The 15850-nt window shown below is 37.4% G+C and overlaps 1 protein-coding gene across 1 annotated transcript in view; it reads left to right on the top strand.

The window, feature by feature from the left end:
- CDKN2AIPNL (CDKN2A interacting protein N-terminal like) overlaps positions 1 to 14178 on the top strand; it is a 54495-nt gene extending 40317 nt beyond the window's left edge. The window contains exons 3-5 of the mRNA XM_072400765.1: positions 9995 to 10180; positions 12693 to 12792; positions 13964 to 14178. Coding sequence (XP_072256866.1) covers positions 9995 to 10180; positions 12693 to 12792; positions 13964 to 13978 — 301 coding nt within the window. The 3' untranslated portion in view covers positions 13979 to 14178. The remainder of the gene's footprint in view (positions 1 to 9994; positions 10181 to 12692; positions 12793 to 13963) is intronic.
- The last annotated feature ends 1672 nt before the right edge of the window (positions 14179 to 15850 follow it).

Below are 15850 nucleotides of genomic sequence, written 5' to 3' on the forward strand. Positions count from 1 at the left end.
TTTGCAAACATCCAAAACCACAATTTACTAGAATCTTAATATGAAATACAAGCACCAGACTAATAATGCAGGAAAGGTACTTTCCTAAGGTACTTACAGATTACAATAAACACAGAAACATTTAAGTAACTGTAGGAGTGTAATTTTGCTGAGTTTTGAATTTAAGTTGTTTTTGTGTTTTTTGCTATATTTTGCCGATAATTGAGTTGTGTCGAAACTAGTTGTATCCTCCTTATCAGTAGGTCAATATTTGCTCCATCCTTACCTTGAGGCTTCTTACCTTGAAATATCTTGCTCAGCAAAGTTGGTAATTAGGTTTCTTTGTTATTGACTAACTACTAAGTGTCTTCCACCTTGTTGTCTGACCTTATAAACTGCGATGTGATATTAAAGTTTTGAGAAAGGATATAACTACATGCTTGAGCTGCTTGTGTGTTATTCACTGCTCCCAACGTGTTGAAAACAAAGGTCACGATAGAGAGGGAACCTGATCTGGGATTAGCAAGAAATCGCTTTAACAGCAACAAAGAACAAATATATAAAGCTAGATAAAAAGAAAAAAAAAGAAACAAGTGTGATGTCTATACAGAGAGGAAAAGACCAGGAGACAATAATCTGGTAGATAGTATAATACCCTAGAGTAAATAATCGAGTTCATGAACAAATTAACGTTTGGGCGCAAACATGCCAATTTCTCCAAGTGGGATCTGGTTAGTAAATCTGCATCCTGTCTATTTATAGCAATGCAAACTTCCTTGAGCAGGACCAGCATGTACCAGATGACATAATGTGACTTAATTTCCACTACAACGTAAACCCTGCCTGTTGCCAGCCACAGGGCTGTGCAGTCTGTGCCCTAGACTACCAGCCCAAATATATTGGCTGCACAACCTTATACAGGGCCCTATTAGAGTAAGTTAGGAAATAAACACAATGCAAACGTTTAGTAACTCAAGTATTAATGAAGCATCGGGAGTTATGGTGACATCTTGTGGTAAATTACTGATAATGCAGTACAAAAAAATACACTAAAAAATACAACAAAAAATAAGTTGATAAGTCACATATAATGCAAAACTAATAAACCATTTTTTAACCAGTAAGGAAAAGAATGTATAAAAAATATAAGATATTACAAACATAATTCAAATTATATGCAGGTGTAGTATTCTCCCTGGATTTTTTTTAAACTGGGTGAAAGGAAGCTGTAGGCCAGGTGGTTAGTGCACCCAGCTGTAGGTTAGGGGTAGTGCACCCAGTTTATAGGGGCTGGGGAGAACTATGCTTGTGGAATACAGCCAGTACAATATTATGTGTTTTAATTGGGGACAATTATCAGAATACTGTTGAATCACTCCATACTCATTTTGAATGAAGGATATCCAACTTGTACATTCACAGTAACTCCTGTACATCCCTGAAATATAGGAATATTTACCAACTGCAAGGGGTTTGAGTTTTAGCAAATTACACTTTAAGAGATAGGGTCAATATTCAATTCTAACCTATTACTAAGGTACTTAGGAACAAAGCTGAGGTCCTTATTTTATCGGCTTTTTAAAAGATGAAAGATGATTGCTTATTTGAGCATCCATGTTGTTTATTGGTGCCCTGCCTTGTTCTTTGCCTTGTTTTTGTTAGTCATCCTAAAACTCTTCCTACACATGAAGATGTACTCACATTTTACACACAGTTACAGTTACAGTTTTAGAAGAAGCCGATGAATGACCATACTCTCTATTTGCATCTCCGGTCTTGCCAGGTATACACACATCTTTCCTGATAGTCAATTTTGTCTCTCCTATACTTTTTCAATTTGGCACATCTATGAGTATCCAAAATTTTCTCAGCTGTTTTTATATACCTAGCAAAAAATTTGGTGCAAAACTCTGAAAATTGACAATATCATCCTGAATACCCTGAACCATAAGTATCATAGTATCATTTGTACAGAATCCTGAAACAGTGATCACAAAATGACTTGTTATTCCTACAAAAAGAAGATCAGAGTGAATTTGAATATTGAATTACTCTTAAATGTCCTTATATTGATGTTTGGAAGAAGAGGTGTCAGTAGCAACAACACTGTCAGGTCTAAACCCCAAAAGAAATCAGGGTCATTTGTGTGGAACTGCAGTCATTAATGGCAAAAGAAAAGCTTATGAATAGTTCCCTATGGCATGCGTACCAGAGGGGGCACTCGGAGCCCTCTCTGTGGGCATGTGCGCCGTCTTGGCATAGCACCTCAAGTCACTGTACGCCTTTGTCTCCCAGAGATCTCTCCTTCCATTGGCTGTGCTATTGTCTCTCTGTCAGCCCATGCTTTCTCTTCTCCATGAGTCATCAGTTAACCCTCAGGATACCAGGCTGTGGGGGAGGAGGCAGCTGATGTGTCTTGATCCAGAATTGAAAGGGTGAAAGTACAGGGTTAGAGAGGAAAGTGACAGAGGGGGTAGGCAGACACACGAGGGAGGATCTTGTTTTGCTCTGTCCTAGTTATGGGAAGTGCAGTATGAACTAAGCTGAAGACATTGAGCAGAGCTACACAGCCCAGGGACAGGAGTAACAGTCTGCAGTGATACCCAGTCAGAACCAGGTGAACCTAAAGCTTGTGGTGGAACAGGCTACCTTAGCTGCAGTTATATTTGTGATAGATTTTCGCCCACTTAAGACAAGTGCCTGTTGAATGTAATAGCTCTTTGGAAATCCATTAAGGATTAATGGATTAATCAATCCACTAAATATAATGTAAAAATCAGCAACTGGTTAGCAGAGACTTTTTATATATAGCTAATTGAAGAAATGCAGAAGAACTGAATTTTAAACCAATCATTTAAACTTTAAACAAATATTAGCAGCTGGGTTTTAAAGTAGCAGTATAGTTGTTCTGTGGTTGTAGTGATACCTAAAAAATAAAAAAAAACCCTGCATATTTATTAATGGCTTGTCACACTGGTGTGTTGTGTTTCTTCCAGAAACACAATGAAAAGCACTTATGCTGTTATGCTAGGTTGCTATTCTTTGTTAATGCCCTTCCAAACAAACCTTCGAAATGTGCTAATTGGAACCCTGTAACTGCGTTGCTGTCCACAGTGCTTTAAAATGAATTATGTGCAATGTGCTGCATTGCTATGCAATTGGCATAATTGGCATGTGTTTAGTACTCCCTGCATTCCTAAAATTTGAGCAAGCCCTTAAGCTTCACTTTGGGCTGCTTTTTGATTTACCTAGTGATGTCCTCCCCTGCACTGATTAGACTAAAAGAAAACTGAAATATTTAAACCATTGTAGCAGCTGCAAAGGTGAATTTTAGTAGTTGCATAAGATTGAGACAACCCTGTGTTTCTTCTTACTTCCCCAGATAAAGCCAAATTTGAAGAACTTAATCTTTCCTGTTTACACTTGTTAGATTTAGGAAATCTGAAAATGGAGCTATAGGAATTTCATGAAAGCTCTATCTGGAAAAATAAATTCTATGACCTGCCTTAAATACTTGAGAAGATAGAAGGTATGACAAATAACAGAACAGTTAGTTCTGAAAATGAAATCCTTAAAGTGTGGAATTCTCTGCCAAATAATTTTAAGTCAATGGAAGCATTTGGGGTTGCTTTTGTTACTTTGTTTGGATCATTTTATGCTTGTGAGCAGCTGTTTTCAGTTTAGAATTATATCAAATCTGAAACCAGAAACAGACTAACAGATGACCTGAGTGCTGCATGTGTTGTTCTCAAACTTACAAAGTATGAGCCAAGGTTAGACAAAATATCAGCATGCATACAACAGCAAAAATCAAATTAATTGTTCAAAAGCATGCCAAATGCAAACTTTTACCTTTTAATAAAAAGCTGTTTGTATCATTGAAAGCTCTGTTATTGTGTTTTTCTTTTAGGACGAAAGATGGTTATGTATGGGTTGCTTTTTCTAAACTAAAACCCCTGTAATCAGGTTAAATTGCTGTGTTGGCACTTTGCAATAAATAAGTGGGTTTTGGGTTGCAGTTTGGGCACTCGGTCTCTAAAAGGTTCACCATCACTGATAGGAGGAGGATAGGAGGAGGATAGGAGGAGGATAGGAGGAAGTGCTGTCCCCTCCATACTGAAGCGTATTTACACTTGTTAATTCAATACTATGAGTATATCTAGCCTCTACTCTATTCCTTTTGGGGGGATTTTGTTTAGAAGTTATTTAGTCCTTAACTAATGATACCATTTTTAAGAGATTATTACTTTATACGGGGAACATTGTAATTTAAATATTTCTATATTAATCCTTTATATTTTCAGGAATGATACTTCATTCCTATATATTTTTATAAATTGTTAAATCCCCAATTTTGTAATTTCTAATTAGGAGAGTAAAAGGTATAAACAGAGAAAACACGTTGATCTTAACATATACATACTATTCAATAATTCCTCATTCAATTATAATATAGTATAGTTATCACACTGAATCTTGATGTTGAATATTATAACATCATAGACATAACAACAACAATATATGTAAACATAAATGTGAATAGTGACCAATAAACCAAAATGTTTTGGAAATAGGAAAATGGATTCTTATCTTCCATCTATGCATTTTCATAGAAATATATGTTCACAACTTTTATAAGAATGTGCCATACATTTTAGTTCTTCCATTACTTTTACTTAGTAATTCCAATTACTTTTGAGCCCAGGAAATGAAGTGATTGTGTTAAAAAAGGCTTTAGTTCCTCATATTTTTATGCAATCTTTTGTTCAACCCACTGAATTAAAGCTGAAAGTCTGCAGTTCAACTGCATCTGAGTTGTTTCATTTAAAATTAATTATGATAATGTACAGAACTAAAATTGTCTCTGTCTAAATATTTATGAACCTAACTGTAGACACAAGCATAGGCCAATTAAAGAAAGAAAGCAAATTCCCTATTCTTTTCAGCATCATATTGAAAAGCTTTTATGGTTGATGGTGATATCTGTTTTCTCTTGTATGTTAAGGGAGACTCCTAATGATTATGGATGTAAGTAAGATCTATATGTGTTGTATTCTTTTCTTTTTTTGTTGTTGTTTTTAGAGATTTTTTGTTAATATTTGGATTAAAAATATATATTTATGATTTTGGATGCAATCTTGAAATATTCTCTAATCATAAAGTTAATTCCTCCTGAAGTTGACCAGATCCACGAAACGCGTAGAGCAGGGGTGTCAAACTCAAATACACATACGGCCAAAATTAAAAACTTAGACCAAGTCGCATACCAAACTTGAAAGTTATTGAAAAAATTGAGTTATGAGGCCAAAGAATTTTTTAAAAATGTTATTTAAGAAAAAATCTTATGCCTCTTTCTCTATTTGTAGCATTCTAAGTTAATTTTCAATAGAGTTACTATGCCTAGGAACAAATTTAGATCAATCCACTGCATATTACTGCATTCCCATGTGTTCTTGTTTGTTCCTATTGAGATTTATTGTTTTACTTTGCCAGAAAATGCAATGTGAAACCAAATGAATTGCTGGAATGCAACATTGTGTAATGAGCTTACCTGTCAATATAAACTCCAATGCGGGGCCATGCATAGGCAGAGAGCTGTTCTATAGATGCGAGTGATGCCGCTACTACAATTCCCGGCATTACTTGCGTCTATAAAACAGTCCAATGCAGAGCCACGCATTAGCAGAGAGGCCGCTGTTCTACAGACACGAGTGATGCCGCTACTACAATTCCCAGAATGACTTCTATAGAACAGTCCAATGCACGGCCACGCATAGGCTGCTGGTCAATAGACGCAAGTGATGCCAGGAATTGTAGTAGCGGCATCACTTGCTGCAATGCGTAGTAGCAGCAGACCAGCTACAATTCATATTAAGAATTCTTTTAGAAGGACAAAACAAAAGGACGTTTCGGGCCTCCTGGCGTAGAGGATGTTTCATTCATATGTGGTCTGCATGATCTGTTTTGTAAAAACTTGTTTTTAATGTTTGTATTAAAGATTTTTTTTATAAAAAAAATGGCATTGAATGGAAGCATACTTGTAACCCACAACCTATAACCTAGTTATTTGTATTTATATACCGCCGTTAAAGTTGATCTTGGTGGAGTCTTGCTCAAGAGGTCACAAAGTTTGTCCTTGTCCCAAGCTTGAGATTGTTGTCACAGGCCCCTGCCCCTCCAGAAAGACCGAAGCACTAGTAAACTGGTTTGGACAGGAACTAGCACCAGGTGGTCAAACTGGCTAATGTGTTAATGATTCTCATGCATCACCCTCATGGAAGATCAATCATTGTCTCTGCTCAGCAATTCCTTTATGGTTGTTTTAAGCTACGTACACACGTCAGATTTTTATCGCCCGATAATCGGCATCGGCCAATTATCGGGCGAAAATCTGCCGTGTGTACAGTCGGTGTCGTCCATCGTCCGGACGACCGACCTGCCGGATCCACGGACGATGGACGACAGCCGATCCTAATGAAAGGGGAGAGCGCGCAGCAGGGTGCCGCTCCGTCGCTCTCCCCCTCCCCTCTCCATAGAGCATGAACGGTGCTGTATGTACAGCACCGTTCATGCATCGTGCACTCCCTTGTCGTTGGAAAGGATCATGAAAGATCCTTTCCAACGACAAAAATTGGAAGTGTGTACGCAGCTTTAGGCTCTGCATCTGTCTCCACAGATAAGAAGGTTTATAGCTTGCTTTTAATGAGAGAGTTATCCTTTACACAAGTCATATTCATATCAATTTGAGTCACTTCCAACAATGTCCCAGGTAAAATTTTGTGTAGGTAGGGACACATTGGTTCTCCATTGCTACTCCCATCACAGAGGACCTTTTTCCCTTATATCTGACCCTCTTAGTCACCTGGGGAGTACCTGGTATGTATGCACCTGCATTTGTTACAGTATTGTGCAAAAATGATGATTTTAGGATTATTTTATGGTAATTGTTAAGTGGATTGCCACCTACTGTACCTCCTAAGTATTATCAAGTAAGTATTAATAACTACCAAAATCTCCTATGTTGAGACCTAAAAACTGAGGGTTAAGAGCTGGAGTTTACCAAAAGAGGATTTTATTTACCTTAAGAGGCAATGTGTTTATTTGGCTCTTCTGCAAAAAAACACACCTCACATGCAGTCAAGTGGTGTTTCTGCGTAAGCCCTACATTGGTTGGGGCTATCATGCCTCTTAAAGCAGAACTAAACTGAAAACTTTTTTTTTTTAAATAAAAAGGGTGTTGCACTTAAAAAATTTAAAAAAAAAAATTACATTTTTCCTTTTCATATAAGGGTTGTCTACCTTTTTATATAAAGTGAAAATGTTGAGTTTAGGTACCCTTTAAGGCATTTTTAAACTAGTGTTTTTGCAAGCTGTTTTGAGTAGTCTTACCACAACCTTGCAAATAATGGTTTTGACAAGCAGAAGAGGGGGGCTGCATTGCCTTGCAATTTTTGGAAATTACATGCAGCATGGAGCAGTTTGCCACATCTACTGTCTCTATAGATATGAACTGGTGTTGCGTGCAAATGCTTTAAAATCTATCTTGATTTCATGCTTTGTTTATTTTGATTTCCTAGACCATTCAATAAACAGGTAAGGTAGCTATGTTTTTCTTTTTGACATAATGTACACTCAGCCTGTGACCATTCTTGTAACTTGCATTCAGGGATAATGCTGGTAGATTAGCATTTTCCCCAACCATTTTAAGCAGGCTACTAAGATTTGGGCTCCGAGTAAGCAATTCTGTGTTTCTACCTGGGATTATTATACCTTTTATGGGGTAGTTTGACCCTTTCTGAGGTTTAAAAACTCTATAAATCAACGTTTTAGAAATTTGATACATGATATATTCTCCTATACACACCGGTGTGACTCTTTTACTCAGGGTAGTTTTTACCATCTCTAATTTATCTCCAGCTCCCTCATGCCTATAGGATGCAATTTATGCAATTACATCTATTTTTTATGGACCATCTGTTCCTTTAGTTTTTAAGATGGTTACTGCTTAAACCTTGCAGGTGACTGCACAGTACTGCTGGGATGGGTCCTGGATGGGGCATGGACTCTTTAAAACCAAAGTTTCTGCTGGGGAAAGATTCCAGAGGTAAAGAGAACAACTCTGTTGGGGGTTGCAACATTTATTTTCAAGGCTTTGGAATGGGAAGGAAGGAATTGGGAGGGCCTTCCTATTCCACCCCGGTTAACCCAATGGTTTGGCTATAGCAGAAGTAGTACAGGTGTGCTATCAGAGGGAAAGTGTAAAGGCAGCAGGTAGGCTGCATACCACCCAGTATGGGAGCTGATTAAAAAGCTGTAGATTTTCTTTACGGGCTTTGGAATCCTTGCTAAAGACTTCAAAGGACTGTTTTGTAGATTCAGAATACTTTCTGACAGCTGATGTAAGCTGCCTATATGTTTTTTGTTTGATTTTTCCACTAAATGCTATATTTTTTTTGAACAAAGTAAAGAGTTATAGTATACAAACTTTTTATTACAAACTGGGCACATATGCTTAAATTTCTTTTTGACCTAATGTGACGTCATGTCCAGTAGCATAAATATTTGTGTTCTGGGTATCGGTAGCACTGTGACTCTTAACATCCTAACTGTGGTGCTTAAGTGGATATCTCCCCAACCCGCTACTATTGTCCTGGATTACCTTAGTTAATACATCTTTACCATAAGTAGAAGCTAGTTTATGCTCATAGAGGTTATCCAGGGAAGTTTGTAAAGATTTGGGGTGTCTGACTTTTTTGTGTTACACATGTTGCACTGCAATGACACAATGGCTGGAGAAGAGGTCATTTAAGGAGAACCAAACAACACAGAGAGGAACTATACCTTCTAGGAAAATTACTCATGGAGAAACATTTTTTAACCAGCCCCACTGTCAGAAAAGGAAGCTGGGAGATCAAGCTATGTACAGATTGTAAATGTATGCAACCACTCCTAAAGAAAAACATCCTCAGTTTAGAAAAAACATACTTATTATTTTTGTACTACATATTTTGGGAGCACCAAATGCCTTACCGCTTAGTAGCAGGTATCCAATATACAGTGACTGGTGAATGAAAAAAGTAAGCCCCCCTCCCAGATTAGAGGCAGCCAATAGGATTCACAAACTCCCTAAATAGGTTTAATAATACTGTTTCTTTGTAGGAACAAACTAGAGAACATTTGCTTGCCAGACAAGGTAGATGACTTTAAGAAAAAGTGATGTAATAGGTTGATATGCCTGCCAGAATCTGTAATTGGATGAATTCAGTATTATCACATTACATAAAATACTGCCCATGATAAAAAGTAACATCCTAATTGGACTTCAAAGGATTGGACTTCTATTACAGAAACCCAGAACATTGAATTTTAAGGAGAAATTCTAACAGGCTTCCTATATTTATGAAAAATTGAGGTTTTTATTATTTCAAAATTTTTTCAGCAAAACAGTATGCCGAACTGATGAATGCCTCAGGTAGCAATGTGTTATTTTTTTTTTACTTCATAACTATATATATAAAAATATATATATAATATAAAAATGTGCAACTACAGGTTCTCTGCTTAAAAAAAATGTTTTGGGGATAAACATATATTTATAAACTTCACATTTTAGTATGAATATTATAAAAGAGGAGTAAAAAAGGGGTAAAACTGCAATTGCACCATAATGTAAAATAAAAGATGAATTTAGCATAAAACTGATACCTGGGTCGGTTACTATAGATTGGCTACGTTTTTTTCACGTTTTTACTTGTTAGAGCCTATATACATCCCCGTAGACAACATAGATCTACATATAACCTACAAACACATAGGTGAGGCCGATAAATCCAGCGTTTTCATTCAACCATCAGCTCTCCCTAACTCCATTTTACACAAGTTACCATAGCGACACACAGCCAGCCACCACAGAGCCAAAAAAAAAGATGCCTAGAGTGTCCTTGGCGTTACCATAGATAAGAAACCGGAAGCAGCTTTTTCACGTTTCCGTTTTTTTTTTTTTATTTTGTGCTAGAGAAACAAAGAACATGGAGGCCGACTATGTGAAGCAGTTCAAAAGTTTCTGTGAGAGTGACAAACAGTGGCGAGCGAGGGAGGAATTTATAATAAGAAATTTGGAGAATTTCCAAGATGACAGTGAGATGGACAAGCTCCTGGCTCTGTCTATGGTGTGGGCCAATCACGTGTTCATGGGATGCCGGTATGTAATTTGTATGTTGTTTGTGTAACTCCGGCTACATTTCTAACCTGTAAAGCTGGGCAAACACTATACAAACTCTTAGATCTAAGACGACTTGTGTGACAATTGTTTGATTATTTATAAATCTATAGGCAATGCCCTATGGATTTATAGTGGTTGTTGTAAATTGTATGGTAATTTTATAGCAGCTGCTCAAATCAAAAACTAAATCAGTGTAACATGTTAATTGAAGAAATATTTAAAATCATCAAATTTTTTTCCCCATATGAATTGAGTTAGAAAAGTTTGTAAATCCTGTTTGTTTGTATAAATCTTGAATGATAAAGTCATTCATAAATAGACCTCTACATGTATTTTCTTAACAAAGTTTACCTTATTAAAACATCACTACATGCTGCTTTTTATCCACATGTATTAATTTAATATAGAATTATATGCTAAAATGATTATTCATGCCGTTAAAAATGCATATAATCCTAAATGACATACATATTTTTTTGAATATAGTAAATGCTTGGTGATCTGCAAGTAAAGGTGTTTCAAATGGGGACCAACAATCAATCACTTGCAGCACAGACACTGCAGCATTGTCACCCTGTGCACTGCTGTAGTGGTACATGCTTGTGAAGCCTGAGGATCAGGAATATTCTAGCCCCAGTTTTTGCGACTTGAGAGCCTGTCCTTTTGTCTAGAGCCAAGACTTAGTACTGACCCTGTGGAATATCTTACTTCAGTAGGAACTAACCTACATACAGCACCTTCTAACTCTCTAGCAGTAAGAATGCTTGTCTAGCCCCTGTGATGATGCGGCTCTCCATAACTTGAACTGCCATCTTTAGTCGTCTTTTACTGGGTACATCACCCAATCTCACACCGCACAGGCGTGAGATCGGGTGACATAGCCCACCGTAAAAGGGGAAAAACAACTCCTTAATCACTAGCATGGTTCCGATGGATTGGAATAAGGCCAATGTGGTTCCTAGCTTTAAAAAGGGAGCAAAGTCATTACCAGGTAACTACAGACCAGTAGTTTAACTTCTATAATTGGAATTGGAATTGGACCCTAGAGAGTTTGATAAGGAACCACATAGAAGAGAAGTCAGCATGGATTCACAAAAGACAGAAGTTGTCAAGCAAATTTACTCTTTTTATGATGATGTAAACAGGTAGACAGTGGAGTAGCAGTTGATATAGTGTACTTGGACTTTGCAAAAGCATTTGAAACAGTGCCGCATGGATAGGTAATATGCAAGTTAGGGTCAATAGTTTTAGAATATTCAGTTTCTAAATGAATAGAGAACTGGCTTAAAAACTGCATTCAGAAGAGTAGTGATTAATGATTCATACTCTGAATGGTCTATTATCTATAATCTAAGTTATTAGTACTGTCCAAGGGGAATACTTTTGGGGAAGCAAACATGGAAAAGGATCTGGTGTTGTGGTAGATCATAGACTTCATAACAGCATGCAGTGCCAAGCTGCAATATCTAAAGCTGCCAAAGTACTTTCTAAGTCAAAAGAGGAATAGACTGCAGAGAATGTGACATAATCATGCCCCTGTACAAAGCATTGGTTATACCTCATCTGGAATATGTAGTCCAGTTTTGGACACCAGTTCACTAAAAAGATACTGTGGAATTAGAGAGAGTGCAGAGAAGGCCAACTAAACTAATAAAAGGAATCGAGGAGCTCAGCTATGAGGAAAGATTAGCTAAAATGAATCTACTCTCCCTTATATATGCATATAATCACCCTATGTAAATATAGAAATGGTCCCAATTCACTTTAAGGTTATTATAAAGGACAAGGAGACACTGTGTCTGGAGGAAAAGAAATTTAATCTCTGGATAAGGAAAGGATTCTTCACAGTAAGGTCTGTAAAAATGTGGAATAGGCTCCCTCAGGAATAAGGCTACGTACACCCATGCAATAGTTCTCGTCCAATAATCGGCTCAGTGCTGAAATCAGACAAGAATCTTGCATGTGTATAGTGTACGAACGATTGTAATGCAAGTAAATAGGAGAGAGCGGAGCGGGGTGCCGCTCTGTCGTTCTCACCCCTCCCCTCTTCATAGAGCAGAACGGTGCTGTATGTACAGCACTCATTCATGCATTGTGCACTGGTTTGTCGTTGGAAAGTATCATGAAAGATCCTTTCCAATGACAATTGTTGCATGTGTGCACTTAGCCTTAGTAGCAAGCAGTAAGTTCTATAGATTAACAAAAGGCTGTATGCTTTTCTAGAAGCACTGAAAATACCTGGGTATTAAAATTTTGAAGTTAAGATTGTTGATCCAAGAAACATCCGATTGCTATTTGGAATCAGGAAGGAATGTTTTTCCCCTGTTGGAGCAAATTGTACCAGGGTTTTTTTTTTGCCTTCCTCTTGATCAACTATGTCTTTAGGGATTTTATTGAGGATATGTTTATTTCCGTAGTGGTTAAACTTGATGAGCTTGAAGCTTTATGTGAACTTGTATACTAATGTATTGAAACATATGACCATTTACAGGTACAGTGATGAACTTTTGGGAAGAGTTTTCACTATGGCAAAAGGTATTCAAGTAGAAGATGCTCCACATTTCACCACCAGGGATGAAATAATGAAACGGGTACATTTCTGCATTGTTCGTATAAATCACAATGTACACTTAATATGCTAAGGATGACAAAATTTATATTACTAAATATTTTCTCCATCCCAGTGTAAACATTTGTTTCTTTTAGTGCATGTAGTTACTTAAAAGTTGTATCACAGCTATACCAATGATTTCGTTAAAACCCCCCATGCGCTCTAATTCTGTACGTTTTTTTTTTTTACGCAAAAAGCGTTACAATGTTTTGCATGAAGATTTATTTTACATTGTAGGCCTATAATTCTTAGGCATAACTCACGGAAATATCTCCAATATTTAATAATAAACTAAATACAAACACAGCCTTTTGCATGTTTTTTTTTTTTACCCCTAGCCACACTTGGGATTACTGCCAGGGGGGTTAATCTATACCTATTTTTATTTTATTTTCTTATTTTAAAGTGGAACTAAACGTGTTGGTGTGTGTTGAGCTTCTGCCATATTCTGCAAGTGTTCACAGCAGAGCAGAAACAAAAAGCCACCAGTACCCAGGGCGTTCGTTATTTGAAAAGAGATATTACATGTCTCTTTTGTCAAATAGTACTACCTTCTGGTGGTTTTATATTTTTTGGTTTATGTCCACTTTAAAAAATGTTAGAAAACATTTTGATGCGTAAGGGCTTGTTCATAATGCAGCTGCTTCTTAAATCTCCTGCCTTAAAGCCCCGTACACACGTCAGATTTTTATCGCCCGATAATCGGCATCGGCCAATTATCGGGCGAAAATCTGCCGTGTGTACAGTTGGTGTCGTCCATCGTCCGGACGACCGACCTGCCGGATCCACGGACGATGGACGACAGCCGATCCTAATGAAAGGGAAGGGGAGAGCGCGCAGCAGGGTGCCGCTCCGTCGCTCTCCCCCTCCCCTCTCCATAGAGCATGAACAGTGCTGTATGTACAGAACCGTTCATGCATCGTGTAATCCCTTGTCGTTGGAAAGGATCGTGAAAGATCCTTTCCAACGACAAAAATTGCAAGTGTGTACGCAGCTTTACTCAAATGCTTTGGCAAATGCCAAACTGTAGCTGTCTAGAGAAAGAACAGTTTAAGTTAAGAAATATTAGGTCTTTCAATATTTTTCTACTACACTTTTTTTGTTGTTGTTGCTGTTTGATTAATATTTTCTTTTGTGTCTTTTAAAACCAGAATCAAAGTAACTGATATGGATTCAAATCAGTGATGTCCGACCGAATTGGGAAGATGGAATTGTATATATTTTTTTGATTTAAGATCATGGTTTTCAACAATTCAAAATGTGAATACTGTATGCTTTAGACACTAGAAATGTTTTTAACCTTATTTAAAATGTTTCACACTTTTTATTGCATTTTACATTTCATTAAAAAAAAAAAAAAACTTTATATGATGTCTTTCGATCATTGTGTATTTACATGTCAATAGACTTTGACTGATTTTAGGGTAAAATGTTTCTAAAGAATTTTTTTTTGCAGTTGTGGAAAGGTTACAATATGTGTACTATTTTATTGCTATGGAGATAAACATTCTCTAATTGACCTGTTGACCAAAACAATAGGCTCAATCTTCCAATAGGCACACTAGAGGGGATTTTCCTTACTGTGCATACATTTTCGGCATTCTCCTGTTGTGTCTACAGAAAAGGGAGTGAAGTGCAATCTGTGAATGTTTATTCACAGCTCCTTTAAGGTCCTGTCACACCATTTTGATGGGATTTAGGCCTAGACTTTGACTGTGCCTTCTGCTACTGCAATTCCCTGCCTCAAGAAAACAGTCCAATGCAGGGCTAAATGTTATGAGTGGCTGAAACTCCCTCTTCACTAAAATAGCACGGCTACTACAATTCCCTGAGTCTATGAAACAGTCCAATGCGGGGCCACGCATAGGCAGAGAGGCTGCTGGTCTATAGATGCGAGTGATGGCGCTACTACAAATCCTGGCATTACTTGCAACTATAAAACCGTCCAATGCGGGGCCACACATAGGCAGAGAGGCCGCTGGTGTGTAGAAGCGACTGATGCTGGGAATTGTAGTAGTGGCGCTATTTCAATGCAGCGGCGGGCCAGCTGCAATTCATTTTTAGGATTCCTTTGGGGACCAAAAAAAAGGACGTTGCGGGACAGATTTTGACACCCCTGCTTTAGTGTATAAAGTAGTTTGTGGATCAACTCAATGAGCCTGATTTATTAAAGCTCTCCAAGGCTGGAGAGGATACACTTTCATCAGTGAAGCTGGGTGTTCCAACAAACCTGAAATGGATCTGGTCCAGGATTCAAAGCATTTGCTAGCAAATAGCATATTACTGAAGAAATCAATTCCAGGTTTGCTGAATCACCCAGCTTGTCATGAGATATAGACTCCAGATTTTTTGCAGTTTTTCTAATCATTGCAGATTTTATTTGGGATGAATTTGCTGGGACACCCACGCTTGGAAAAATTGGCAATTGTCTTGAATGTTTTCTAATTGTGAAGTCTTTCTCATTGTAGCACAATGGATTTATAATCCTTCCAAGGTTGATGAGGACCAACTTCTTTCCTACTTGGCATTGGTATTAACACACATCTGAATGCTTTAGACTAGGAAACTACTAAAACTTCTGCTTTTATAGAGGGGGTCACAATTGCTGTTGATAAATTATTTAGGTGCATTTGATTAGCCAGCAGCACTTGCCTTAATTTCTATGGAAGTGCTAAGCATGTAATTTTTCACATATTGTTTATGAATTTTGACTTTGTTAAATATTAGCACAATGTAATATGCAGTGTGTTTCTGAGATCCATATTTACTTATTTTTACTTTGATATAGAGAATAAAAAAATAAGGTAATTTAAAATAACACTTAGTCATGTTGTCTGCAAGATGCAGTGTCTCAGTGAACTGACAGTATGCAAACCTTGGTGTCAAGCAAGAGCCCTCGTGATCAATGCTATAGTACTGGGACTATCACCACTGCATTTTCAAAATTACCTTCCTACTGCAAATACAACATTGGTATTGCTAGTTTGATTCCAACATTTGAAACCAAATTTCAGTTTTGGAAAAGTCTGATTCTGCCT

This window comes from Pyxicephalus adspersus, chromosome 2, assembly GCF_032062135.1.
Source record: "Pyxicephalus adspersus chromosome 2, UCB_Pads_2.0, whole genome shotgun sequence".
NCBI classification, from domain to species: Eukaryota; Metazoa; Chordata; class Amphibia; order Anura; family Pyxicephalidae; genus Pyxicephalus; species Pyxicephalus adspersus.